The sequence below is a fragment of the Chiloscyllium plagiosum genome, unplaced genomic scaffold, assembly GCF_037043375.1.
Source record: "Chiloscyllium plagiosum isolate Xiang-an unplaced genomic scaffold, Cpla_swu_hap1 HiC_scaffold_3, whole genome shotgun sequence".
NCBI lineage: Eukaryota > Metazoa > Chordata > Chondrichthyes > Orectolobiformes > Hemiscylliidae > Chiloscyllium > Chiloscyllium plagiosum.
In genome coordinates, this window is record NW_028270141.1 from 126,725,811 (window position 1) to 126,753,537 (window position 27,727).

Genomic DNA, 27,727 nt, shown 5'->3' on the forward strand with positions numbered 1-27,727 from the left:
GGCATCAAATTGCTGCACAGGATCCAGAGCAGGAGGTGATCGACCTCTGTGAGGGTGTTGACTGTGTCGAGCCAGATCAAGTCATCCAGGACACGGTCAGTACAGCTGAGAGTTTCCTCTGTTCTGTTGTGTTTGTACCAGTGGAAATTATTCCATGTTGTTTTTAGTCCCTAACCTGCAGTGCACCGACAGTGCACATCCCAACCCTGAACCATGAGGCTGGACTGAAATTACTCCTCGGGCCTCATTAACACTTTCTACATGAGCTGCTATCGCCTGCCTGGCTCCCACTGCCAGCTTGTGCAGTAAGAAGAATATCAGGGCTTCCATCTCCAGCAGCAGGTGAAGGGAGGGGTCAGTGTGCTCACAGAGAGGGGGCTGGTGGGGGACAACACAAGGACTGTAGAGTCAGGGAGCTCTCCTACTGCTCCTGTCTTCACTCAATCTAACCCTGTTTCTGAAAGGCAGCTGATCACAGGCTGAAGGTCTCTGTGTTCAATGTGGAAGAGGCCAAGTCTGGTTGTGAGTGGAATCCCCTCAACCCAAACCCTGGATTGCCCCTTAATTCCACATATTTGTTTCAATGAATTCAAATTATATCATCTGCCCTGCTGGGGTTTAGTCCAGGTCCCTAGAACATGACCTGGGTCTCTGGATTAATACCCTTGTGATAAATCCCATTTGGTGATCACTCCTCATACCTCAAAGAATTTCTCAGTTTAAATAATGTGTTAAAACAGACAGAGAGATGCACCAGGACATGTGGGCATTAACATTGGCTCAATGTAGAAGCATTTCAATAACATTATGTCAATGTTGTTATTGATAACCCAAAGGGATAGAACAGGACAACACGAAAGATGAGAGAGTGAGAGAGAAAGGGAATGAATCAGGAGGTGCTGCTGTCAGGAATCCCATTAAAAACTCCAAACTCTGTTTCAGACTCAGTCCCTCCAGAACATGAAGGCTCTTCCACACCTGGACACTTGGGACAGTTCTCTCAGCATTGACGTACTTTGGTGGGAGTACAGTTTATACCATACAGTGACATTTTTTACTCTCATTTCAGAATTATGATGAGGTGGCATACATAAATGTAAAATATGTTGCGACAGAGGTTCATGGAACGGATTTGGAGCAAGTAATGGAGCTCGGTCTGGACAATCTGTTCAAGTATTCGCGTTTTGGCAATGCTGAAGGTATGTCAGATATCCCATCAAAGTAACAACAGAATATAGTGACTGTTCACTCTTTCACATTTCTTGCTTAATACTTTATATATTGACAAACACATTGACAAAACATTCCACAATTGTCAATCCCTGGGGATCCCTTGGTCACATGCTGCTATTTAGTCAAAGTGTCACCCTCTTTTGATACATGGCTTTATGGTCCCAGAATCTGGGAAGGTTTCCCTCTTATGGTGGGAGTGGGATTTCAATCTCACTGTCTGACTTCAGCCATGATCGCTGAATTGTCCTCACACAAATAAAGGCTCCCTGCCAGGCATGAAGCCCACTGTTGGAGTCCTTGTGGAAGGTGACACACCGCACATTCACCATCTGCGATTCCCTCCATCTCTCCCAAAGACCCACAAACAGCCTCACTCACTGACATCTCTTTAACGTTGAATGTTGTAATACAATTAAAATAGCTCTGATGGCTTGGACACTGTCCAAAACTATACTGCTGTCCTATTGGTACAGTATTTGTCTTGTCTCCTTGTGGTCTCTGGGCTCTCCTTCTAAAGATGACAAAAGTAATCTCAGCATTGTAAACACTGCAAATCGATTATTTCGCCATTTAGGGAAGGTCTAATTCTTTCTTGGAACAGCTGTTGTGAACCAAAGTTTAAAACAGAATTTCTTTGTTCTGCCTCTCACAATGTGATCTATTTCACGCTGGGGAAATCGAGCAGAGGGAAAACCTGTTTACTCCATTGTAAGAGGCCATTCAGCCCATCATGCCTGTGCCAGCTCTCTGAAGGACCACTCACAAAATGCCACTTCTCCACCTTCTCCTCATAGCTCAGCACATTCTCCCCTTTCAGCATCGAATTCAATTTCTGCACAAATGGGTTTTTGGTCACATTGGGAAACTTTTATGTGTGAACAGGGAAAACAGATGTGTATTGTGCTCTCACTTAGAAGATCAAGGATGGATTTTGTTGGTGGGCCAAAACCCCTGTCATTTGGGAAAACATGGGATTGGTTTATGGTCTTATGATTTAGCTTCTATTTGGGGATTTTCTGCAGTGTTCTTCACTGATGGCAGATGTGTAAAACAGTTGCTCAAGACAGAAAGAGAAACTAAAGTTTGCTGAAGCTCTGTAGGAGATGATAGAGAATGTCAAAGGTGTTTTTGGAATTCAAATACTTTTGGGCTATGTTTTGAAATCTTTAAATGTACGCACTATGAAAATAATCCACTTCAATCTGTTTTATTTTCACTCCTTATAAATATTGCCTGCTTTACTGTTCAAAGCAATCTGCACGTTTGAGTGCTTGTGGTTTTTGTGACTGGTCTCTCTCTGAACTAAGAACAATTCACAATCTGATCGATCCAGCCACAAACCCATCTGGGATCTGATTTGGGCTGTAATACCATCAGCTGGGATCATAATGTTTGGATTTCTGGACATGATTTTTTAAAATTACTGCATTTCTTTTTAAAGTCACAACTTGGCGGTGCCTCGGGACCTAAAACAGCAGCATTGTGGTGATGTTTGTTGCACATTTTAATGTTGCTGACAGCTTTGTGGGAGTTAAAGTAATAACAGTGGGTTATTTTATCAAAATTAAAACTAGGGAATTATCAGATAAATGGAAGGTACAATGCAAAGTAGGATCTCAGGCAGATGAGATTGTTCAAGAAATGAGAATGTGTTTCATTCATTCCTGGGGTGTTGGCATTGCTGGCTACACCAGCCTTTATTCCCTATCCCTCCCTGTCTAGACAGCTGTTAAAAGTCAACGACTTTTCTGCACGTTTGGTGTCACATATAGACCAGTCCAGGCAAGGCCAGCAGTTTCTGTCTCCAAAGGGGTGTGACTGAACCAGAATGGTGTTTTATCCCCAACAATGGTTACATGGCTATCAGCTCCAGATTTTTGTTCACCTTTGAACTCAAATTCTACCCTGACTGGATATGAACCGGAGTCCCCAGGACATTACCAAGCTCTCTGGATTAATACATGAGCAATAATACCATGAGACCATGACGTCCCCCCAGTTGAAGAAAGGAAAATGAAAGCATGATGTCACAGGTGAAAGTAACTCAGCTAGAGATAGAAATGACAGGCTTTCAGTTTGGAGAAGAACAGAAATAAGGGAAAGAGAATTCAGAGAAAGTTGTAATAGAATGGGAGGAAAAGGTAAGAAAAATTAAAATGGAGGCAAGGTGAAACCAAGGAATCTGAAAGAAAGATAACTTGAATTCTAAAGAGCCAGGGAACTCTGAGAACTGGAGGAGCGAAAGAAAAGCTTCAGTGGGAAAATGAAGAAAGAAGGAGGGAGGAGCTTGGAGGATGATTCTGGTTCCAATCAGGGATTTCCTTAATCCAAGAATCTACACAAAATCCTTATATTTACTGACAATGGAGTCAAAAGGTCTTGTGCCTCATCTGAAAAGGTTGTTGAACAGAGGATGTGGCTTTGAGAGATCTGGACCTGAACAGGACAGTGTGTTTTGGCAGGTACAGCTCTGACTGAGTGTGTCAGATTGTCAGAGGGACAAGCGGAGTAGAACTGCAGAGTACAACACAGTCAAAGACACAGTGCTCAATATTTAGGAGATTGTTCCTGAAGCTTCACAATTAACAATTAGGATCGCAAGGAAGAAACCTAATTAAAAATTGTCAAATTTGCAAAAGAGAAGGAAATGCTGTGGGATCAGTGGTTCAGGTGTGAGGGGTTGAATGACCTTCTCCTGCTCTCCGTTTGTATGGTTGTGTCCATGTGTGTTCCTGTATGATGTGGAATTCACTGCCTGGAATAATGCAGGAAGTAACTTCAATCACCGCATTCACAGATAAACCTCTAAATAATGAGAGAAAAGATGTGGATGTTTGGAAAGAGAGCAGGTCAGTGTAATGAGCTGGTTACATCAACCAAACAGCCAGCACAGGTGTCCCCTCCCCCAGCGCTGTGTCTCACTGTGAGGCTATTATTCAATCTGTCACATCAGTGTCTGCCCCACTCAGCAATGTCACCCTGACCCCTCACCTGTAACCTCTGATTCACTGTCAGTGACACCACAAATGATCACCGAATAAAATGTTATAACAGGGTTTTTCTCTATCTGCAGAAACAATAGTTCCTATCACTGCACCTTGGGTACTCACTGGATACTTGGTAAATGGAACATTTCCACAGAAATTCAATGTATGTGTGACCATCGTTCCTGAAGTTAACAGTCCGCCCACACCTACAGATCAAACAATTAAACAAAGATCGTTCTTTTTGGGTCAGTTCTTTGTGAGGTGAGTTTTGATGTTGTAATATTGTGATTAATGTTTCTTTATGTATATTCCTGATTGGGTGAAAGGAAAGACTGGTAGGTATAGGGAATGCTGGATGACTAAAGAAATTGAGTGTTTGATTAAGAAAAAGAAGGAACCATATGTCAGGTATAGACAGGATAGATCAAGTGAATCCTTAGAAGAGTATAAAGGAAGTAGGAGTGTACTTAAGAGGGAAATCAGGAGGGAAAAAAGGAGACATGAGAAAGCTTTGGCAAATAGAATTAAGGAGAATCCAAAGAGTTTTTGCAAAAACATACAGGACAAAAGGGTAACTAGGGAGAGAATAGGGCCCCTCAAAGATCAGCAAGGCAGCCTTTGTGTGGAGCTGCTGAAAAAGGGGGAGATACTAAATGAGTATTTCCCATCAGTATTTAATGTGGAAAAGGATATGAACGGTATAGATTGTAGGGAAATCGATGGTGACATCATGCAAAATGTCCATGTTGCAGAGGAGGAAGTGCTGGATGTCTTGAAATGGTTTAAGGTGGATAAATCCCCAGGACCTGATCAGGTGTACCCGAGAACTCTGTGCGAAGCTAGAGAAGTGATTGCTGGGCCTCTTGCTGAGATATTTGTATCATCGATAGTCACAGGTGAGGTGTCGGAAGGCTGGAGGTTGGCAAACGTGGTGCCACTGTTTGAAGAAGGGTGGTAAGAACAAGCCAGGGAACTATAGACCCGTGAGCCTGACGTCGGTGGTGGGCACGTTGTTGGAGGGAATCCTGAGGGACAGGATGTACATTTATTTGGAAAGGCAAACACTTATTAGGGATAGTCAACATGGCTTTTTGCATGGGCAATCACGTCTCACAAACCTGATTGAGTTTTTTGAGGAAGTAACAAAGAGGCTTGATAAGGGCAGAGCAGTAGATGTGATCTATATAGACTTCAGTAAGGCGGTCGACAAGGTTCCCCATGGGAGACTGATTAGCAAGGTTAGATCTCACGGAATACAGGGAGAACTAGCCATTTGGATACAGAACTAGCTCAAAGGTAGAAGACAGAGGGTAGTGGCGGAGGGTTGTTTTTCAGACTGGAGGCCTGTGACTAGTGGAGTGCTACAAGGATCGGTGCTGGGTCCTCTACTTTTTGTCATTTACATAAATAATTTGGATGCGAGCATAAGAGGTACAGTTAGTAAGTTTGCAGATGACACCAAAATTGGAGGTGTAGTGGACAGAGAAGAGGGCTACCTCAGATTACAACAGGATCTGAACCAGATGGGCCAATGGGCTGAGAAGTGGCAGATGGAGTTTAATTCAGATAAATGCGAGGTGCTGCATTTTGGGAAAGCAAATCTTAGCAGGACTTGTACACTTAATGGTAAGGTCCTGGGGAGTGTTGCTGAACAAAGAAACCTTGGAGTACAGGTTCATAGCTCCTTGAAAGTGCAGTCACAGGTAGATAGGATAGTGAAGAAGGCATTTGGTATGCTTTCCTTTATTGGTCAGCGTATTGAGTACAGGTGTTGGGAGGTCATATTATGGCTGTACAGGACATTGGTTAGGCCACTGTTGGAATATTGCGTACAATTTGGTCTCCTTCCTATCAGAAAGATGTTGTGAAACTTGAAAGGGTTCAAAAAAGGTTTACATGGATGTTGCCAGGGTTGGAGGATTTGAGCTACAGAGAGAGGCTGAACAGGCTGGGGCTGTTTTCCCTGGACCCTCGGAGGCTGAGAGGTGACCTTGTAGAGGTTTACAAAATTATGAGGGGCATGGATAGGGTAAATAGGCAAAGTCTTTTCCCTGGGATCAGGGAGTCCAGAACTCGAGGGCATAGGTTTAGGGTGAGAGGGGAATGATGTAAAAGAGACCTGAGGGGAAACTTTTTGACACAGAGGGTGGTACGTGTATGGAATGAGCTGCCAGAGGATGTGGTGGAGGCTGGTAGAATTGCAGCATTTGGATGGGTATATGAATAGGAAGGGTTTGGAGGAATATGGGCCAGGTGGTGGCAGGTGGGACTCGATTGGGTTGGGATATCTGGTCGGAATGGACGGGTTGGACCGAAGGGTCTGTTTGCATACTGTATATCTCTATGACTCTATGACTTATGTCACCATCATTTCAGTGTGGGGTGTACAATGTTACAAATCACACAACACCAGGTAATAGTCCAACAGGTTTAATTGTAAGCACTAGCTTTCGGAGCGCCGCTCCTTCACCAGGTGAAGACACACAGACACACACACACTCTCACTCTCACTCTCACACATGCACTCTCTCACAGACTTAACCCACATGCACACATACACATATATGTATGTGGGGTGAATTTGTACTTGCAGAGTTACATTGTACTTTGCTCAAAAACTGCATGAATCCATGTAGATGAGATTACATTACAGTATGGAAACAGGCCCTTCGGCCCAACAAGTCCACACCGACCCGCCAAAGCGCAACCCACCCATACCCCTACATTTACCCCTTACCTAACACTACAGGCAATTTAGTATGGCCAATTCACCTGACCTGCACATCTTTGGACTGTGGGAGGAAACCGGAGCACCCGGAGGAAACCCACGCAGACACGGGGAGAACGTGCAAACATGTAAGACTCTGTTAGCTCACTTTTTAAGATAGAATCACATGACGACACAGACAGGGACCACAGGGGGCTAACACCTTCAATATCTCAACATCTTATCTGGGCTGACACCAATTGTTACAGTTAACCTGAGAATGTAACTTTTTAAAAAGATTTTGTGATTTACATATGAAAGAAGTGAAACTATCATGGTCATTCTAACAGATGAGAGACTTAACAAAGAATCAAGGTATTTTTCCATATATAATTTCAGTTACATCACACTGTTAACTTTTGCTGTAAATTCTGTGTCTGACAATTGTGTACTCCACAACCACCTGATGAAGGAGCGGTGCTCCTAAAGCTAGTGCTTCCAATTAAACCTGTGGGACTATACCCTGGTGTTGTGTGATTTGTAACTTTGTACACCCCAGTCCAACACCGGCATCTCCAAATCATTCTCGTCAGGGTAAGACTGAGATTAACAGGTCCATCCAGTTACACTGGGACATTGGTCAATATGAATGGTGTTGTAGAGTGGTTCATATCTCACAATCTGCAGCTCCACCTCCTGAGAACACAGCCAGTCCTCCACATTCACATTACTCCAGTTCACACAGAGCTGACTCCTGGGTTCTGAAATTCTCATCTGCAGCATGGTTCACATTTTTCACAGAACACTTTCACTTCATTTGAACAAAGGGTCTTTGAAGCAGACCCTTTAGTCAGCTTCACCCTTCTAGGTAATGGCAGATCATCCACTTTAATGAAATATTCCCACAATATTCCCATTCCTATTGATGCTGTTATTGTTGAGTCATAGAGTCACACAGCACGGGAACAGACTGTTCGGTCCAACCAGTCCATGCTGACCATAATCCCACACTAAACTAGTTCCACCTGCTTGGGCTTGGCCCATGTCCCTCCAAACATTTCTTATTCATGTCCTTATCCAAATGTCCCTTAAACATTGTACCTGTACCCATATTCACCACTTTCTTTGGATGTTCATTCCACACACAAATCAGTCTGTGTCTAAAAGTCGCCCCTCATGTCTTTTTTAAATCTGTCTCCTTTCACTTCAATATATTCCCCCTTGTCTTAATTCCCCAATTGAGGGAAGAGACACCTGCCATTCACCATATTTATATCCCTCACGATTTTATAAACCTCTGTAAGGTCACCTTTCAACCTCCTCTGCTCCAATGAAAGACATCCCAGCCTATCCAGGCTCTCCTTTCGCTCAAATCCTTCATTCCCGGAAACATCCTCGGTAATCTCTTCTGAAACTTCTCTCCAGCTTTAATAATATCCAGCCTATGACAGAGTGACCAGAACTGGACACATTACTCTAGAAGAGGCCTCACCAATCTCCTGTACAACCTCAACACAGTGTCCCAACTCTGATACTCAAACATCTGAGCAATGAAGGCAAGTGTGCTCAACGCCTTCTTAACCACTCTGTCTACATTTGATGCAAACTTCAAGGAATTATGGATATGAACCATTGTGTCACCCTGTTGTACAACATCACAAAAGACCCTACTTTTAATTGATTAAATTCCCTACAGAGTGAAAACAGGTCCTTCGGCCCAACGAGTCCACACTGCCCCTCCGAAGAGTAACCCACCCAGACCCATTTCCCTCTGACTAAAGCACCTAACACTATGGTGTAATTTAGCATGGTCAATTCACCTGACCTGCATATCTTTGGATTGTGGGGGGAAACCCACGCAGACACGGGGAGAATGTGCAAACTCACACAGACAGTCACCCGAGGCTGGAATCGAACCCGGATCCCTGGTGCTGTGAGGCTGCAGTGCTAACCACTGAGCCACCATGCTGCATGTACATTGCATAACTCATATGAGGTCTACCTGGCTGACCTCATTACAATCACTGCATCCTGCCTTCTCTGAATCCGAGAATAGAGGCTTGGCCTTTTTCTTTTGTAGCTGCTCCTGGGGTGTTTGAGCATCGGGTCAGATTCCTTTAACACTGCCCCTGAGAGGGGCAGCTTGTGATTGGCAGTAACTTGCCTCTTACCCCTGGAGCATCTCTGAAGACGTTCATTCAGATCTTCAGGTGACAATGGCATCAAGGTGGTGACACCCGCCATGCCCATCTCAGATTCCAAGGTCTCTTCATCGCTTGATGGACAGGGAGAACCCACGGCTTCTGTCAGCCCTTCTGATGTGTCTGGCTTCTCGGGTCAGTTTGGATTCCGCACTGTTTGCGCGTTTGCAGCTTTCATGTGGACCATGTGCTTGTTCAGGAATGTCGGACCAACATGAACATTATACATCACTGGCCCTGACCTTGCACTGACCATGCCTCTTACCCATTCAGGGCTCATCCTGTGGTTCCTACACTAAACATTGTCCCCTGAAGTAAAGTGTCTTTCGTTCACCAGTGTCTTGTGTCCGGCATCGACATTCCCAATGCCACTGACACCCCCCCATCCCCACCAACCCCCCCAATCCCATCCCACCCCACGCAGGTCTGGGAAGATCAGGTTTAACCTGGTGTGGCATCTTCTCCCCATTAGCAACTCTATTGGATATATCCCTAGAGTTGTAAGCGGGGTGGTCCTGTACTCAAATAGGAGCCATAACAGTTTGGTATCTAATGAAGCCATTGGCTGTTCGTTAAGCATGTCTTCAAAGCTTGTACTGTTCTTTCTGCCACACTATTGGATGGTGGATGGTGTGGAGCTGTCATTATGTAAAATGCCATTTGACTTTAAGCAATTCTCCAATTCTCTGCTGGTAACTGATGGCCCTTTATCTGTGACCAACAGTACTGGGAGGGCGTGTAGTGCAAAAGATGCAGCTTTTCTATTGTCGTCCCCATGTTTGATGAATGTACTCTATGCACATCCATCCACTTTTTGTGGGCACCTACAATGACTAAGAACATTGAGCCTGTGAAAGGAGCCTGCAGAATCAATGTGTAACTGAGTCCAGGGTATACCGGCCATTCCAAGAATGTGGGGGAGCTGCTGGTTGTAATTGTTGCCCTTTTTGGCACTCTGGGCACTGCCCCACAAGTGTGGTTATGTCTGCATCTAATCCTGGCCATCCGATGTAAGTTCTTGCCAAAATCTTCATTTTGAAAACACCTGGATGACCCTGATGGAGTTCAGCCAGTATCTGGTGGTGACCTTTGCTCCCCATAACAAATCGCCATTGTCTACTGTGATCTGGTCCCTCCAGGTCCAAAAAGGCTTCAGGTCTGGTTGTGATGGTCCTTTGGTTTCACCCATCACCACCAGCTGTTTTAGTTCTGCCAGGACCAGATTTTTCTGCGTCTAAAGTCTGATATGATCAGCTGTGAAGTGTGTCCATAACATTTCAAACCACGACGGACTCTTCCTGTGGTACTACCACCAGTGGTGTATCTGCCATTAGGAGGCGGCTCAATGCATCTGCATTTGTTACTTGGCCTTCCTGATGGTGTTCCAACTTGTAATTATACACACTTAGTATCATAGCCCACCATGGGAATGAGCCCGAAGCTAGGGCCGGCATTGCCTTGTCCTCTTTCAGGAGACCAGAAGGGGTTTGGGGGTCTATTCTTATTACACATTTACATCCAGAAAGGTATTGGTGGAACTTCCTGACTCCAAAGTATGACCATCAAACCTTCCTTCTCAATCTGGGCATGTTTACGCCTTACATTAGCCAGTGTCCTGGATGCGTACGCAATTGGGCGTTGCTCTCCATTGTGCCACCTACCAGCCAATGGGAGCCTGATTGCTAAATGGGGAGGCATCACATGTCAATAGCAGATCTCACTTGGGATGATAGCTGTTTCTTCACTTCCCTGAAAGCTGTGCCTTGGCTACAAGCTAACCCTTTTCTAAGAATTGATGCAAAGTGCTGGGAAGGAGGCTCGGTTATACACGAGCATTCCGTAATAATTCACCAGCCCAAGCAAGGACCTAAGCTCCCATACAGACATGGGAGCCGGGGCACCTTTGATCGCCCTCATTTTATCTTCCAACAGGAGTAACCTGGCCTTGTCAACGCTGTGTCCCAAGTAGGTCACTTGGGGGTGCCTGAACACACTTTTGTTTCCACTCTAAGGTGTAAAACCACCTGGGAGAAATGTCTAAAGAATATGTTAAAGTTGTCGAAGAGTTCTGTATTGGTCTTCCCTGCTATTAGCGTGCCATGGTGGAAAATGTTCTCCATCATCCGCTGAAAGGTTACACAGGCTGACAATACCCAAATGGCAGTCCCATATACTGGTACAATCCCAAATGGGTATTTACTGTAGTATACTTCTGGGAATGCTCATCTAACTCCAATTGCAAGTATAGGTGGCTCATGTCCAGCTTTGTGAGGGACTGGCTCCTGCCAGCTTTGCATATAAACCACCTGGGTGAGGGATTGGGTATTTATCCAGCCGCAAGAAACGGTTTACCATTTGTTTAAAATCCCCACAAAGGTGAACCAACCCATCTAGTTTCACAATCTAGTTTCACAATCAGTCCGATTGGTGCTGCCAATTTCCCAAACTGGACCGCTCTGATGATTCCATCACATTCCAGCCTCCTGATTTCTGCCTCGACTTTTGCCCGTAAGGCAGTTGGCTGTGGGCGAGCTTTCCAAGATCGTGGAATTGCTTCCTGGCCAACTATCCCTTGATAGTCCCTAGACCTTCCTGAAAAACTTCTAGGTATTTAATTAGAACTTCACTCAGGCAGCCATTTTCTAATCAAAAAGGTTTGCCCCATCAAGCTTGGGCCCAAGCCTTTTAGCACAATCAGCGGTTCCTGAACCAGCTTATAAGAGACACAACCAAAGTTGGATCGGTAATCTGTAAATGTTCTGTGCTGTGGGTCCTCAATCTAGCCGAGGTCTTGAGTAAACAAGTGTTGGAATTCCAAGTCAATTTTGCGATCTGTGATCACTGAAATGGCCAGGTTGGTTTCAACCTCCATTAGAACCAGGTGCCCATTTAACTACATGTTTATTTTAATTCCTTCGAATTTGGAAGTTGTTAAAAAATGTAACTGTTCCAAACCAGATGTGAGTGGACTTCCCAGGGTGTGCACTCGCCTGGATACTGACCTATAATTTTCCTCATTCAATTTAGGTCGAGTGGGATACTTTTGCTGTCACAAGTCCTAAAACCGGAAGCAACTACAATTGCTTGCTGGCCTGGATCCCGAAGAAAATTTTAACCCTTTGGTCAAGGCTTGTCTATGTCTTGGGGTTTTGATGTGATCTGACCTGGTGGCTCTCTGTTCAGTGTATGTCCTGAGTGAGGCTTTGCAATTGCCTTCACTCAAGTGGTGTTCCCCAGACTCACTTAGACTGGTGAGGATGTCCACTTCCATCGGAATATCCCGCAACTTATATGCTCCACTCACCACATTTGCCAACGATAAAGCCAGTTGTAGTCCCTGTTTGAAGTCCAATTGGGCTTTAAATAGTAGGTGTTTTTGCATAGTTACATCATCATTAATGAGTGTCTCAGCATCTCATTAAGGGTTAAACCAATGTTACCTGCCTCTGCCAGTTGTCTTAACCTAATCAAAAATACTGATATGGATTCTCCAGTTTTCAAATTGCTGAGTAAAAACGATAGCAATTCAGAATTAGATGAGGCTTGGCATTGTAATATTCCTTAACTAAATCCATCAACTCGTGAAAGGTTTTGGTATCTGGTTCTTCAGGCCGGGTTAGGCTCCTAATATCTGAAAAAGCAGCAGGTCCAAAAGCTATCAGGAGAATTAATCATAGCTTTACATCTGTCCCAATGTCATTTGCCCATTTAAAAATAAAACAAGGACACATTCTGTCCACATACTGGGTCCAGTCATTGGCAAGATCGAACAAATCAAACTTCCCAAATAACAGCATGATGCCAGAAATGCTCACCCCAGCTCAAAGGCACCTGTTGCAAGCAAACTTCTTCAGGAGCACACTTTGCTCTCGTCACCACTCAACTCCATACAGGCCAGTATCCCGTCACCAAGTCACCCTTTATTTAATCATGGAAAGTCCTTTGACACTGATCCAGCTTCGTCAGAACCATCCCAGAGTGTGAGAATGTCTGATACTCTTGTCCTTGTCTGTCAGCCAGGTTTCCCTAATTGGAGGATGTTAATCTGGTCCAATCAAGGAACTCCTATTCTCTGAACTCTATCTGGCTGACCTTGTTACAATCCTGATAGATATCCTCCCCTCTGCACTCCTTCCCCAGCACAGCAGCCAGTAAATGGACTTGCTTGCTAAAGGTTGTTGCCTGATAAAGATTCTGAGAGGTAGTAAATTCTAAAATGTGCAGCTTGTTACGAGTACACAAATATAGCATGTGGTCATTCATTAAGGTGTGTTTTGAGCAGAACAAGTCAGGATTCCACTGAATTCACTGGTAAAGAAAAACAATCAGTGTAAGCTATTTGTTTCAGGAGCTCTGAACTTGGGTTGATTCCCTCACTTTACCAATTTCTTTTACTGTACATTCATAGGTATCTTGTGCCTTTCTCTTTAATATGAAAACTCCTGATTCAGTTTGTCGGATGTTCAGAAATGCTTGGGGCCAATGCAGAGGTCAGGTACTCTTTAATGATCAGTTCACCATTTTGGTAAATCCTCCAAACCTCACCGTTATTTACATGGCCAGTCAGAAATGTGGTCTACTACCCAGCTGGACAGGTGCAACAAGATTCATGAAGCTCAGTGCTAGCCAGGACTCAGCACTGCATTGGAACAGTGTCGCTGTTACCACCAGTGAAGTCCATCCTCTCAGTCACTGGCACATCAAGACTGCATTAATGTACAACTTATAAGGATATTGTTCGCCAAATTGATTTTGTGCCTGATACCAACACTCCCAATGACCCTTACTACTGAGAGTCACATGAGCAGTGATATCATAATAGAATTGTACAGCATGGAGACAGGCCTTTCAGTCCAACTCGTCCATGCCAGCCAGGTGTCCTAAACTGAACTAGTCCGATTTGCCTGCGTGTCCCGCTAAACCTTTCCTATCCATGTACCCATGGAAATGTTTTTTAAATATTGTAATGGTAGTCAGTTCTACCACTTCCTCTGGCAGGTCATTCCATGCACACACCACCATCTAAGAAAATGTTGCCCCTCAGGTCCCTTTTAAATCTTTCCCCTCTCACCTTTCAACCTATGCCCTCTAGTTTTGGACTCCCCCACTGTGGGGAGAAAACCTTGGCTATTTTCCATATCGATGCCTCTCATGATTTTATGAACAGAACCCACTCACTTCACTTTCACCTCCAAATTTCTCTCCTACTCATGCATCATTCTGACTTGGCCATTTGTCACTGATCACCGAACCATCTCAGAATTCCCTACCTGAACACATTCTGGAGGGGTATTGATGACATGATCTCTCGAGCCTTGTGAGGACTGAATCCACAGCGCAGCATATGGTCCACACCTCAGATTGAAGAGATACAGAACCTCTGATCCTGACCACCCTGTGTGAAGGATCAGTGAGAAGAGGGTGGCATTTAACCTGGTGGAGCAGCAAAGGTCATTGACCTTCCTCTACACTAACCCAGTGTCTGCCACTGACCAGGCTGGCAAGGTCAGGTGTTGTGCCTTCCTTTGGCAGTGCCATGAGAACATAGAACATAGAACATAGAAAAATACAGCGTAGTACAGGCTCTTTTGCCCTCGATGTTGCGTCGATCAAAGCCCACCTAACCTACACTCGCCCACTATCCTCCATATGCCTATCCAATGCCCGCTTAAGTGCCCATAAAGAGGGAGAGTCCACCACTGCTACTGGCAGGGCATTCCATGAACTCACGACTCGCTGAGTAAAGAATCTACACCTAACATCTGTCCTATACCTACCACCCCTTAATTTAAAGCTATGCCCCCTTGTAATAGCTGACTCCATACATGGAAAAAGGTTCTCATGGTCAACCTTATCTAAACCCCTAATCATCTTGTACACCTCTATCAAGTCACCCCTAAACCTTCTTTTCTCCAATGAAAACAGCCCCAAGTGCCTCAGCCTTTCCTCATACGATCTTCCTACCATACCAGGCAACATCCTGGTAAACCTCCTCTGCACCCGTTCCAGTGCCTCGACATCCTTCCTATAGTATGGCGACCAAAACTGCACACAATACTCCAGATGCGGCCACACCAGAGTCTTATGCAACTGCAACATGACCTCAGGACTCCGGAACTCAATTCCTCTACCAATAAAAGCCAGTACGCCATACGCCTTCTTCATAGCACTATTTACCTGGATGGCAACTTTCGGAGATCTATGTACATGGACACCAAGATCCCTCTGCTCATCCACACTGCCAAGTATCTGACCATTAGCACAGTACCCCATCTTCTTGTTACTCTTACCAAAGTGAATCACTTCACACTTACCTACATTGAACTCCATTTGCCACCTTTCTGCCCAGCTCTGCAGCTTACTTATATCCCGCTGTAACCTGCCACATCCCTCCGCACTGTCAACAACTCCACCGACTTTCGTATCATCCACAAACTTGCTCACCCAACCTTCTAGCCCCTCCTCCAGGTCATTTATAAAAATGACAAACAGCAATGGTCCCAAAACAGATCCTTGCGGAACACCGCTCGTAACTGCACTCCAAGATGAACCTTTACCATCAACTACTACCCTCTGTCTTCTTCCAGCCAGCCAATTCTTAATCCAAACCTCCAACTCACCCTCAATGCCATACCTCCGTATTTTATGCAGTATGGGGAACCTTATCAAACGCCTTACTAAAATCCATATACACCACATCTACTGCTTTACCCTCGTCCACCTCCTTAGTCACCATCTCAAAGAATTCAATAAGGTTTATGAGGCACGACCTGCACTTCACAAACCCATGCTGACTATCCTTGATCACATTATTCCTATCCAGATGTTCATAAATCCTATCCCTTACAATTCTCTCTAAGACTTTGCCCACAACAGAAGTGAGACTCACCGGCCTATAGTTACTAGGGTTATCCCTACTCCCCTTCTTGAACAAGGGAACCACATTTGCTATCCTTCAGTCTTCTGGCACTATTCCTGTAGACAACGAGGACATAAAAATCAAGGCCAGTGGCTCTGCAATCTCCTCCCTTGCTTCCCAGAGAATCCTAGGATAAATGCCATCAGGCCCAGGGGACTTAACTATTTTCACCCTTTCCAGAATTTCCAACACCTCTTCCCTACATACCTCAAAGCCATCCATTCTACTTAATTGTGACTCAGTACTCACATTGATAACAATGTCCTGTTCCTGAGTGAATACTGACGAAAAGTATTCATTCAGTGTCTCCCCAATCTCTTCAGCCTCCACACGAAACTTCCCACTACTATCCTTGACTGGACCTATTCCTACCCTAGTCATTCTTTTATTCCTGACAAACCTATAGAAAGCCTTAGGGTTTTCCCTAATCCTACCAACTAAGGACTTTTCATGCCCCCTCCTTGCTGCTCTTAGCTCTCTCTTCAGATCCTTCCTGGCTACCTTATAACTCTCAATCGCCCCAATTGAACCTTCACGCCTCATCTTTACATAGGCCGCCCTCTTCCATTTAACAAGGGATTCCAATTCCTTATTAAACCACGGGTCCCTCACACGACCCTTTCCTCCCTGCCTGACAGGTACGTACTTATCAAGGACACTCAATAGTTGCTCCTTGAACAAGCTCCACATATCAATTGCGCCCTTCCCTTGAAGCCTACTTTTCCAAGCCACGCATCCTAAGTCGTGCCTCACCGCATCATAATTTCCCTGCCCCCAGCTATAACTCTTGCCCTGCAGTGCACACTTATCCCTCTCCATCACTAGAGTAAAAGTCACCGAATTGTGGTCACTGTCCCCAAAGTGCTCACCTACCTCCAATTCTAACACCTGACCTGGTTCGTTACCCAGAACCAAATCCAGTATGGCCTCACCTCTTGTTGGCCTGTCTACATATTGTGTCAGGAAACCCTCCTGCACACATTGGACAAACACCGACCCATCTAACGAACTCGAGCTATAGCTTTCCCAGTCAATATCTGGAAAGTTAAAGCCCCCACAACAACCACCCTATTACTTTCACTCTTCTCCTGAATCATCCTCGCAATCCTTTCTTCTACATCTCTAGGACTATTAAGAGGCCTGTAGAAAACTCCCATCAGGGTGAGCTCACCTTTCCTATTCCTAACCTCAGCCCAAGCTACCTCTGATGGCGAGTCTTCATCCATCGTCCTTTCCACCGCTGTAATACTGTCTTTGAGAAGCAATTACACCTCCCCCTCTTTCACCCCCACCTCTGACCCTACTAAAACATTTAAACCCTGGAACCTGCAACAGCCAATCCTGTCCCTGTGCTACCCATGTCTCCGTAATAGCCACAACATCGAAGTCCCAGTTACCAACCCACGCTGCAAGTTCACCGACCTTATTTCGTATACTTCTTGCATTGAAGTATACACATTTCAAGCCACTTCCCTGTTTACAGGCACCCTCCTTTGAGATTGATGCCATGTTCCTAACCTCCCTACACTCCAGGTCCTGCATCCTAAAGCTACAGTCTAATTTCCCATGCCCCTGCAGAGTTAGTTTAAACCCCCCCCAAGAGCACTAGCAAACCTCCCACCAAGGATACTGGTGCCCCTCAGGTTCAGGTGTAGACCATCCTATTTATAGAGGTCCCACCTTCCCCAGAAAGAACCCCAGTTATCCAAATACTGGAATCCCTCCCTCCTGCACCATCCCTGTAGCCTCGCATTTAATTGTTCTCTCACCCTATTCCTCGACTCTCTATCACGTGGCACGGGTAACAAACCAGAGACAACAACTCTGTTTGTTCTAACTCTGAGCTTCCAACCTAGCTCCCTGAAAGCCTGCCTAACATCCTCAGCCCTCTTCCTACCTATGTCGTTGGTGCCAATGTGGACCACGACTTCGGGCGGCTCCCCTTCCCCCTTTAAGGACCCGGAAAACACAATCAGAGACGTCACATACCCTTGCACCTGGAACGCAACATACCAAACGTGAGTCTTTCTCGCCCGCACAAAACCGCCTATCTGTGCCCCGGACTATCAAGTCCCCAATAACTATTGCTCTGCTCTTCTCCACCCTTCCCTTCTGAACAGGATGTCCCTCCTCTGCTCTGCCCGATCCACAAGGATCTCAAGGTCGCTGTCCATGAAGTGAGGTGCTGATTTCTCCTTGTCTGATACCATGCCAAATATATGGAAGTGGGCAGTCAGGGACTGACTGCGCTTGTCCAGATGCATAATGTGCTCGGGATCCCAGGATATCTCCACAGTGGAGGGTACTTCTGTCTACAGAGAGAATTAGGCTAGCATCAGACGAGAGGGGACTATTACCCAGTTAATGAGGCAAGTTTGGAGTGAACCAAGAGAAGTACAGCCCTTTAGCCCACCAGACTGTGCTACCACGAGATGCCTTTCTAAACTAAAACCATTTTGCTTCTCCACTGTCAGTGTTCCTTTGTTCTCTGCCGAATCATCTGTTTATCAATTTGAATTTCAGAACCATGAGATCATACTGCAGCTGTACAAAGCTGTTATGGCCCCATTTGGAGTATTGCGTACAGCACTGGTCACCGCGTTATAGGAAGGATGTGGAAGCTTTGGAAAGGGTTCAGAGGGGATTTACTAGGATGCTGCCTGTTATGGAGGGGAGGTCTTACAAGGAAAGGCTGAGGGACTTGAGGCTGTTTTTAATGAGAGAAGAAGATTGAGAGGTGACTTAATTGAGACGGACAAGATAATCAGAGGTTTAGACAGAGAGATACTGAGAGCCTTTTTCCTCAGATGGTGATGACTAGCATGAGGGTGTGTAGCTTTAAATTGAGGAGTGACAGATATAGGACAGATGTCAGAGATTGTTTCTTGACTCAGAGGGTAGTAGGGGCGTTGAACGCACTGACTGCAACAGAAGTAGACTCGCCAAATTTAAGGGTATTTAATGGTAATTGGATAGGCATATGGACGAGAATGGAATAGTGTGGGTTAGATGGGCTTCAGATTGGTTCCATAGGCTGATGCAACATCGAGGGCTGAAGGGCCTGTACTGCGCTGCAATGTCCTATGTTGTATGTTCTATGATCTAAGTCCTGCTTTTGCTTGTTTTACCAAAATACAACAGCATAATTTATCCAAATTAACTCGATACGCCACTCCTCAGCCTATTGACCCAATCGATCAATAACTCTTTGCAATCTTATGTAAACCTCTTCACTGTCCACTACACCACCAATTTTACTGCCATCCACAATCTTACTAACCATGCCCTCTATATTATTTCAAACGGTATCAATATCTGTCTGATCAGACTCAGTGACTGAGCTTCCACAGTTCAGCAGGCAGTCTTCCAGAATCAATAAAACTGTGAAGATTTCAGAGTAAAACCCAATACATCCACATCTCTCTAGCCAACTCTATCAATATGATGGGATATGGATAGTCAGGTCCAGAGTTGTGTCAGATTTCATCCGATCAATTTGTGTAATACTATTTGTTCACTAAGACTAATCTTCTCCAACTCCCTATTCTCACCAGTCCCTTGGGTTTCTGTTATTTTTGAGAGATTATTTTATCTCCCTTTCTGAATGCAGACACAGCATAATTGTTATTTAGCTTCAGTGGAGAACCCCAAACATCTTACTTCTTTGAGATGTCTGATATCTGAGGAAGTGAAAATGTACCGTTATAAGGACAGAGGGTGATGTCAGAGTTTGAGATGTCAGTCCCATGAGGAACACCCTCTCAGTTCCCAGAAAACTCTCTATAACCCGGGAAGAAAACAGTGAGGTCTGTGGGAATTTTGTTTGATTTCAAATAAATGTCTGACAATATCCCTTTGTAAATCAGATTTTGTAGCAGAAAGGATTTTGCTGAGGGATTCTTTATCCCAAAGGGTGTAGTTCTAATAGATGCGATTGTGAGTCAGTAGCTCACAGGCGGTAATTGAATGGAGGTGATCAGTGTCTCGCCCACTGACTGGAGAGCTGATAAGGGCCCCACATCAGCCCTCTCAGGGAAAGCTTGCTGCATTCAGTGACCGTCAAGCACTGCTGGCTCCTGGCTGCTGATGGCACTGTACCTGAGAGACCTAGCATCAGCACTGACTCCCAGGCTGATAGGTGTGTGATACCAGGTAGAGGATCACAGAACACTGTCATGGGGGTGTGGTGTGAGTGAGGTGGTCAGTAGAAAGGGCAGGAGTGTGGGTCCCTCTAATGGCCAGATCCTGATGTTGATTTATTTTCTTCTTCGTTCATGAGATTTGGGTTTGACCCATCCCTGATTGCCCTGGAGATGGCGACGGTGAGCTGAGTTCACGAACTGCTGCCATCCTTTGGGTACTTGGGCATCCCAAGTGGGCGGCACAGTGGCACAGTGGTTAGCACTGCTGCCTCACAGCGCCAGAGGCCCGGGTTCAATTCCCGACTCAGGCGACTGACTGTGTGGAGTTTGCACGTTCTCCCCGTATTTGCGTGGGTTTCCTCCAGGTGCTCCGGTTTCCTCCCACAATCCAAAAATGTGCGGGTCAGGTGAATTGGCCATGCTAAATTGCCCGTAGTGTTAGGTTAAAGGGGTAAATGTAGGGGTATGGGTGGGTTGCGCTTCGGCGGGTCGGTGTGGACTTGTTGGGCCGAAGGGCCTGTTTCCACACTGTAAGTAATCTAATCTAAAAAAAAACAATGCTGTCAGAAAGGGAGTTCCAGGTATTTGATCCAGTGACACTGAAGGAACCGTGATATATTTTCAAGTCAGGGTTGTGTGTGGTTTGGAGGGGATCTTGCAGGAGGTGGTGTTCTCATGTAATTACTGCCCTCAGTCCTTCTAGAGAGTAGAGAGCACAGATTTGGATGTTGATGCCAAAAAAGCAAGCTGATTGGTTGCAATACAATCTGAGGGATTTTCCAGCCTTCCCTGTACAGGCAAGTGGTGTGTAGTCTATCCCACTCCTGACCCGTGCCTTGTCGATGGTGGACAGGGTTCAGTGAGATACTGCAGTGTACCTTGTAGATGGTACACGTTGTTAACTTTGTGTGTTGATGGTGGGAGGAGACATTTCCAAAGGAGCTGATTTCCGGGGCCGAGGTGAGAGAGACCACCCTTGTCATCGAGGCTGTGTCTGAACAAATGTGATATTAAGGAGTTCCAGCAAAACTGGAATCAGTGGGAACTGGGAAAACACCACATGTCATTTCATTGCCCATCTTTCCAAGCGATCTCTATTTGTTGCTGTATCCGTTGACAACCTTCCTCACTGTCCATAACTGCACCAATTTGGTTTGCACCACATAACTGTCAGGCACTGACCATCTCCAACAAGAGAGAAGGTAAACATCACCCACTGACATTCAATGGCATCACAGTCACTGGATCCACTTCAGTGAAAACAGACACAACATATTCATTCAGCTCCTCGACCACTTCTCTATTCCTGAAAATAAATCCATCCAACTCTGCCTGGAATGGACCCACATCCATTTTAGCCAAATCATCACCAGTGGAAGCTTTCACAGTCCATTTTTGATTTTTATGGATTACATTCATATTCAATTCTCCTGTTCCTTACAAGTTTCATGGTCCTCCTTTGCGGAACCATTCTAGTGAGGACTCTCTGCAACCTCTTAAGGAGACTCATGTATTCCCTAAAATGTGATCATCAATGGCCACAATGGTCATAACAGAATTTCATAGGGGTTCAACAAAACTTCCTCGATTGGGGAATCAATCATCTCGTTATAAACTCAAGGCCCTGTTTGCTTTGCTATTCACTCTCTCAATAAAGATCAGTGCACCAAGATTTCCCTGTCCCTCTGCCATGCAATGTTTTGAACAGTGCTGTTAAGTTTATGTCGACTCTCAGAATTCCTCACCAAACCTGTATCCCCTTATTGGCCACGGGACTGTCCATTCTGATTGCTTTTCGATTCTGTTCCTGTAATCATGATGGAACGGAATGATGGAGGGTTCCCAATGGGCTGAAAGCCTGACTCCTGTTGCTGTTACCCTGTAACCTACTCTGATTCAGACAGGTTTTGTCGCGAGGAATGAGAATTAAATGTTTATATTCTTAATTCTGTTGCAGGACTATTCCCAACATAACTGATGGGAAACAATATGAAGAACTGGTCCTTGATTTCCTGAAAGACTTGGAAAAAGACAAAAGAATGTTTCATGGGATGTTTCTTATCTTTTGGTATAAGAAACATGGACTAACACAAATAGCTTTAGAAAAGGAATTGGAATGAAACCTTTCTAGAAGGTTCTGTTACCTTTATTCATTTTGAACAGTGAGATGTGCTTAATTCTAAAACTGTTTTGTCTTCCCCAAACTACAGATTGCATTAACCTAGACTACTGTGCCTAACTCTGGTCTCCGTACCTCGAGAAAGATATACCCTTCTCCCTCACTTCCAGTGAATGTAGTGACTGTTCCTTAGACATATTAGGGACATATGCCCACTTTGGGCTTATGCCCGAAACGTTGATTCTCCTGCTCCTTTGATGCTGCCTGACCTGCTGCGCTTTTCCAGCAACACATTTTTAAGCAATTCCACCAATGTCCTATCTCAGAAATCCCGGTGTCCTGTTTATAAACACTGCCCTCTACTGGCAGTCAGTTATTGTATTTCCAATCAAGAATACAAGCATTTATTCTTCATTCAAAATTATTCAGTTGCATTAACATCAAAAGAGAGTATTTTGTTCTCTGTTTACAGTCACTGTTCCCACTGGTTTTTTAGTCTAATGATTCCAATCAATGGAATTATCCAAGTTATACTGCATTGGCCCCGGAATTCTGATCAGGTTCAGTCGTTGTCACCGACACACTTCCCCCATTCCCCCTGACCCGACAACACCCCCGACATGACCATGTCAGACCAGACAAACCCCCTCCACCTGACACCCATGACCCAGCTGGTCCCGAAACTCCATCACCTTCTCACCAACCCCAGGAGTCTACAGATCCCTCATCACTGACCCACAACTCCCCTTCACCCCAACCACAGCTCCATTGGAACAGGACACCTCCCCCCACCCACCCCATTACCAGCAAAACAACAGCTCCTCCACTTCACCATCCTTCACACCCTACTCAGCCCAACCCCACTAGACCGGAAAGCTGCCCCTGAACAGACACCCCCTGCCCCTGCCAATGGGATTGGGACTGACAGCTAACTGCATTCCCCCATCACCACCCAATACCCACCCAGCCCCTACCTCACTAACCTGAAACCCCACCCACAGTGACGCAGGTAGAAGTGACCCTCCGTCCTGACCAGGCAGCCCCGCACCCCATCCCTAAACCATCAGGACCTGGCATATCCCAACCCTCCATACAATCCCAGCAGATCCATTAATCCCATTCCACTCCATTCTGATCCCAGCAAAACCAACATGCCCCCTCTACACCAACCTGATCTCTTGTCAGACTCCAAAGGTTCTCTCACTTACCTGACAATATACCCCTCCGCCCTGGCACCAATTTCTCCCACTATCCTGGTCCTCTACCTTCCTCACACACATTCCATTAAAACCCCTCACCCACCTGCCAGTCTGTCCATCCTCCTTCCCAGCCTCTCACCAACTGCAGCCCCTCCCGCTCCTGCCCATCATTCACCCTCCACACTTCCGCCCACTCTCACCTCCGCATGATGGTTTTCAGCAGTCCTGGGGGCTGTACCATCTTGTCTTTCCCCTGGGTCATAAAAAAGAAGGTCCACCATTCAATGAGATCATTGCTGATCTTCTCCTTCCAATCCACTTTCCCACACTGTCCCTCGATTGGGTAATCTGTCCAATGATGTCATTGCACTCACTGTAATTCACTCTTGGGTACGGAGAGTAAAACTACTGATGTCATCCACTGCTACAACTGAAGTGAGATTTTTGTACTCTTCACCCCTGTTTGTTTCTCCAGTAGCTTGCTGAACCTGTCCATTAATGCTCTGTGCTTGTTGTAGAAGGACATCCAGGTCATTCTGAATGCTACCATTTTCCAGTCACTCACCAATTCTAAACATTCCACTGGGATATTTTTTCCATATTTGGCTACCATCACATTTCCCCAAATTCTATCCCATCTGCCCAGTTCCTGCCCCCTCCCTCAAACCCATATGGAGGAACCATGTGGTCTTCCAGCCACACATTAACCAGACATCAGGTTCCAGCTCTGGTCGCTCTGACTGTCCCTGACAGAGTTGTCCTGGATGCTCGTGTTCCTTTTAATATCCTTTATAGTGAGGATTTCTCTTCAAAACTAAATTATTGCTCCATGTTTCAGATTCATTTGGTCATTGGTGACATCAGTTTAAAGACTTCTTCCAGCACATACAGAGGGTTAAATTCAATTGTAGATGGGGAGCTGGGTCCTTCACTGGGAAGCAGGGATTAAATGTTCTTTTCTCTAATCTTGTTTGAAATGAATGAATCGTGTACAGCCTGAGACAGGATGGTCCTGGTGATGGATTATACTTCTGTTTAATCTCAGTCATGCTGGGTCAGAATGTTTCACGTTGATGTGGTCAGAGCTCATTGACAGTGGGAGGGATTACAGAGCCTGGTTGTTTGAGGTTGGTTGGTGCTGGAACTGCCCTGTGGAGTATTCCTACATGGAATGGATTTGTGTTCCATCAATACTCATTGTTGTGACCCTTTTGGAATGATATCCCACCTTCATCTGAAAGTTAGTGACACATGAGAATCAGTCAGCTTTGTGCTGTGGTATCTGAGGTCAGAGGTTTCACTTGTTGAACTCTGCAGCACAAGGGAAGGGGGCAGGAGAGTGGGAGCTTTCATTGAGGCTCAGGACCAGGAGGGGTCAGTGAGAGGAGGATGAGGGATGTGGAGTGGAGCCTAGAGGAAGGAATGAAGCAGCTTCAAACTGATCTCTAAAATGGCGATAGAATCCCAACGTGAAATCAGAATCCAGAGTCTGATGATGGAATAAAATTCAGCTTCAGATCTCCTTGCCCCACACTGGTAGCTCCCACTCACATATAGACTGACTGAATGTGTGATTGAAGAAATGATCTATTCCAATATGATTCCTGTTAAAAGGCCGTTCATTCACAGGCTTCTTGTGTGGAGTGAAGAAGCCATTGTCTTCGAGTCAGTGTTTTTCTGTGTTTTTCTAACTGCTGGGAATGTATTCTCACTGTGAAATAAAGAGGGTGATGCATCACAACACTCAGTCTCCTGTTCAACTCTCACTCTGAGGGAAATCCGGGTCACTGATCACATCACAATTTTATCATTATATACAGCCTTCCACATTTCAGTGAAATGAATGTGTCAAAGTATTGAAGATTAAAAGTAATACTTCTATTTCAGAAAATTATCCCACATTAATGGAGGGCATTTGGCCCACTGTGCGCATGAGCCATGGGCAAGGTGAGATTGGGGATATAAAATCATGGAGTTACATGTGTGGTTCAATGACTGACATGTGTAGTTCAATGACTGACATGTGTGGAATGGCTTTCAGTTACACAACATTCCAGGTACAGTCTCCCTGATGCCTCGTACAGTTTCATCACCTCGTTTCATCCTGCCGTTCTCCTGGAATTAATGCCAAAATTCCTTTTCCTGTATCTACACACTAGTTCCTGTAATTCATGCATTCGGACACCCAGATCCCTCTGCAATGAAGCTCACTGATCTTTCTTCCCATTTAGTCAATAACCTGTTCTTCTATTCATCCAATCACGTTGAGTAACCTCTCACTAATCCAAGGTAAATTCCAATCTGTGAAATTTTAGCCATTCATTTGTAAATTTCTAATTTTTTTTCATTACAGCCTACTTTCCCATCAATTGTCATGTCATCGACAAATCCCTGATCCTTTGGAATGGGAGAGAAGACTCGAGGGGCTGAATGACCCACTCCTGTTCCTATTTCCCACGGTATTGCAGTTACAGTGAAAGTCACTATCGTACCAGAGGCTGTTCTCTCCCATTAGACAGAGGTGGCTGCTGGTGCAGAGTTATACCTGAGGGTCAGCAGGCCTCAGGCAAGGGGTGAGGGGGAATATGATGGGGTAGCATTGTTGGTGTGTGATAGAATAGCAAGGATAGTACGAAATGATCTGGAATCAGAAGATGTAGAATCCATAAAGGTGGAGGTAATAAATGAAACAGGGGAGAGGATACTGTGACAAGTTGTCTATCAGAAGTACCACAGAATCCCTACAGTGTGGAAGCAGGCCTTTTAGCCCACTGAGACCACAACAACCCCCTGAACAATATCCCACCCAGTCACACCCCCTACCTATCCCTGTAACCCTCCATTTAACATAGAACATAGAACATAGAACAATACAGCACAGAACAGGCCCTTCGGCCCACGATGTTGTGCCGAACATTTGTCCTAGCTTAAGCACCCATTCATGTAACTATCCAATTGCCGCTTAAAGTTCGCCAATGATTCTGACTCTGCCACTCCCACAGGCAGCGCATTCCATGCCCCCACCACTCTCTGGGTAAAGAACCTCCCCCTGACATCTCCCCTATACCTTCCACCCTTCACCTTAAATTTATGTCCTGAAGAAGGGCTTATGCCCGAAACGTCGATTCTCCTGTTCCCTGGATGCTGCCTGACCTGCTGCGCTTTTCCAGCAACACATTTTCAGCTCTGATCTCCAGCATCTGCAGACCTCACTTTCTCCTTAAATTTATGTCCCCTTGTAACACTCTGTTGTACCCGGGGAAAAAGTTTCTGACTGTCTACTCTATCTATTCCTCGGATCATCTTATAAACCTCTATCAAGTCACCCCTCATCCTTCTCCGTTCCAATGAGAAAAGGCCTAGCACTCTCAACCTATTCTCCATTCCAGGCAACATCCTGGTAAATCTTCTCTGCACCCTCTCCAAAGCTTCCACATCTTTCCTAAAGTGAGGTGACCAGAACTGCACACAGTACTCCAAATGTGGCCTTACCAAAGTTCTGTACAGCTGTAACATCACTTCACGACTCTTGAATTCAATCCCTCTGCTAATGAACGCTAATACACCATAGGCCTTCTTACAAGCTCTATCCACCTGAGTGGCAACTTTCAAAGATCTATGAACATAGACCCCAAGATCCCTCTGCTCCTCCACCTCACTAAGAACCCTACCGTTAACCCTGTATTCCGCATTCTTATTTGTCCTTCCAAAATGGACAACCTCACACTTGGCAGGGTTGAACTCCATCTGCCACTCCTCAGCCCAGCTCTGCATCATATCTAAGTCCCTTTGCAGCCGACAACAGCCCTCCTCACTATCCACAACTTGTCTATCCTCAAGTTATTCAAAATGCCCAACACATCTTCCTTCCTAACAAGTATCTCCTCTAGCTTACCAGTCCGTTTCACTCTCTCCTCTTCAACAATACGGTCCCTCTTGTTTGTAAATACTAAAGAAAAGTATTCATTCAAGACCTCTCCTATCTCTTCCGACTCAATACACAGTCTCCCACTACTGTCCTTGATCAGACCTACCTTCGTTCTCGTCATTCTCATGTTTCTCACATACGCATAAAATGCCTTTGGGTTATCCTTGATCCTATCCGCCAAAGATTTTTCATGCCCTCTCTTAGCTCTCCTAATCCCTTTCTCCAGCTCCCTTCTGGCAATCCTGTATCCCTCCAATGCTCTGTCTGAACCTTGTTTCCTCAACCTTATGTA

At 45.3% G+C, this 27,727-nt stretch overlaps 1 protein-coding gene across 1 annotated transcript; it reads left to right on the forward strand.

The window, feature by feature from the left end:
• The first annotated feature begins 1,144 nt into the window (after nt 1-1,144).
• LOC148151326 (uncharacterized) lies at nt 1,145-23,899 on the forward strand. Its single transcript, XM_087976754.1, has 3 exons — nt 1,145-1,199; nt 4,307-4,481; nt 22,147-23,899. The coding sequence occupies exons 1-3, from the start codon at nt 1,145-1,147 to the stop codon at nt 22,307-22,309; spliced, it is 393 nt and encodes a 130-aa protein (XP_087832880.1). The 3' UTR covers nt 22,310-23,899.
• The last annotated feature ends 3,828 nt before the right edge of the window (nt 23,900-27,727 follow it).

Coding starts and splice junctions, on each gene's coding strand:
- LOC148151326 (XM_087976754.1), top strand. CDS start 1,145: ATGGAGCTCGGTCTGGACAATCTGTTCAAGTATTCGCGTTTTGGCAAT. Junction 1,200..4,306: donor GCGTTTTGGCAATGCTGAAG/GTATGTCAGATA, acceptor CTCTATCTGCAG/AAACAATAGTTCCTATCACT. Junction 4,482..22,146: donor TTGGGTCAGTTCTTTGTGAG/GTGAGTTTTGAT, acceptor ATTCTGTTGCAG/GACTATTCCCAACATAACTG.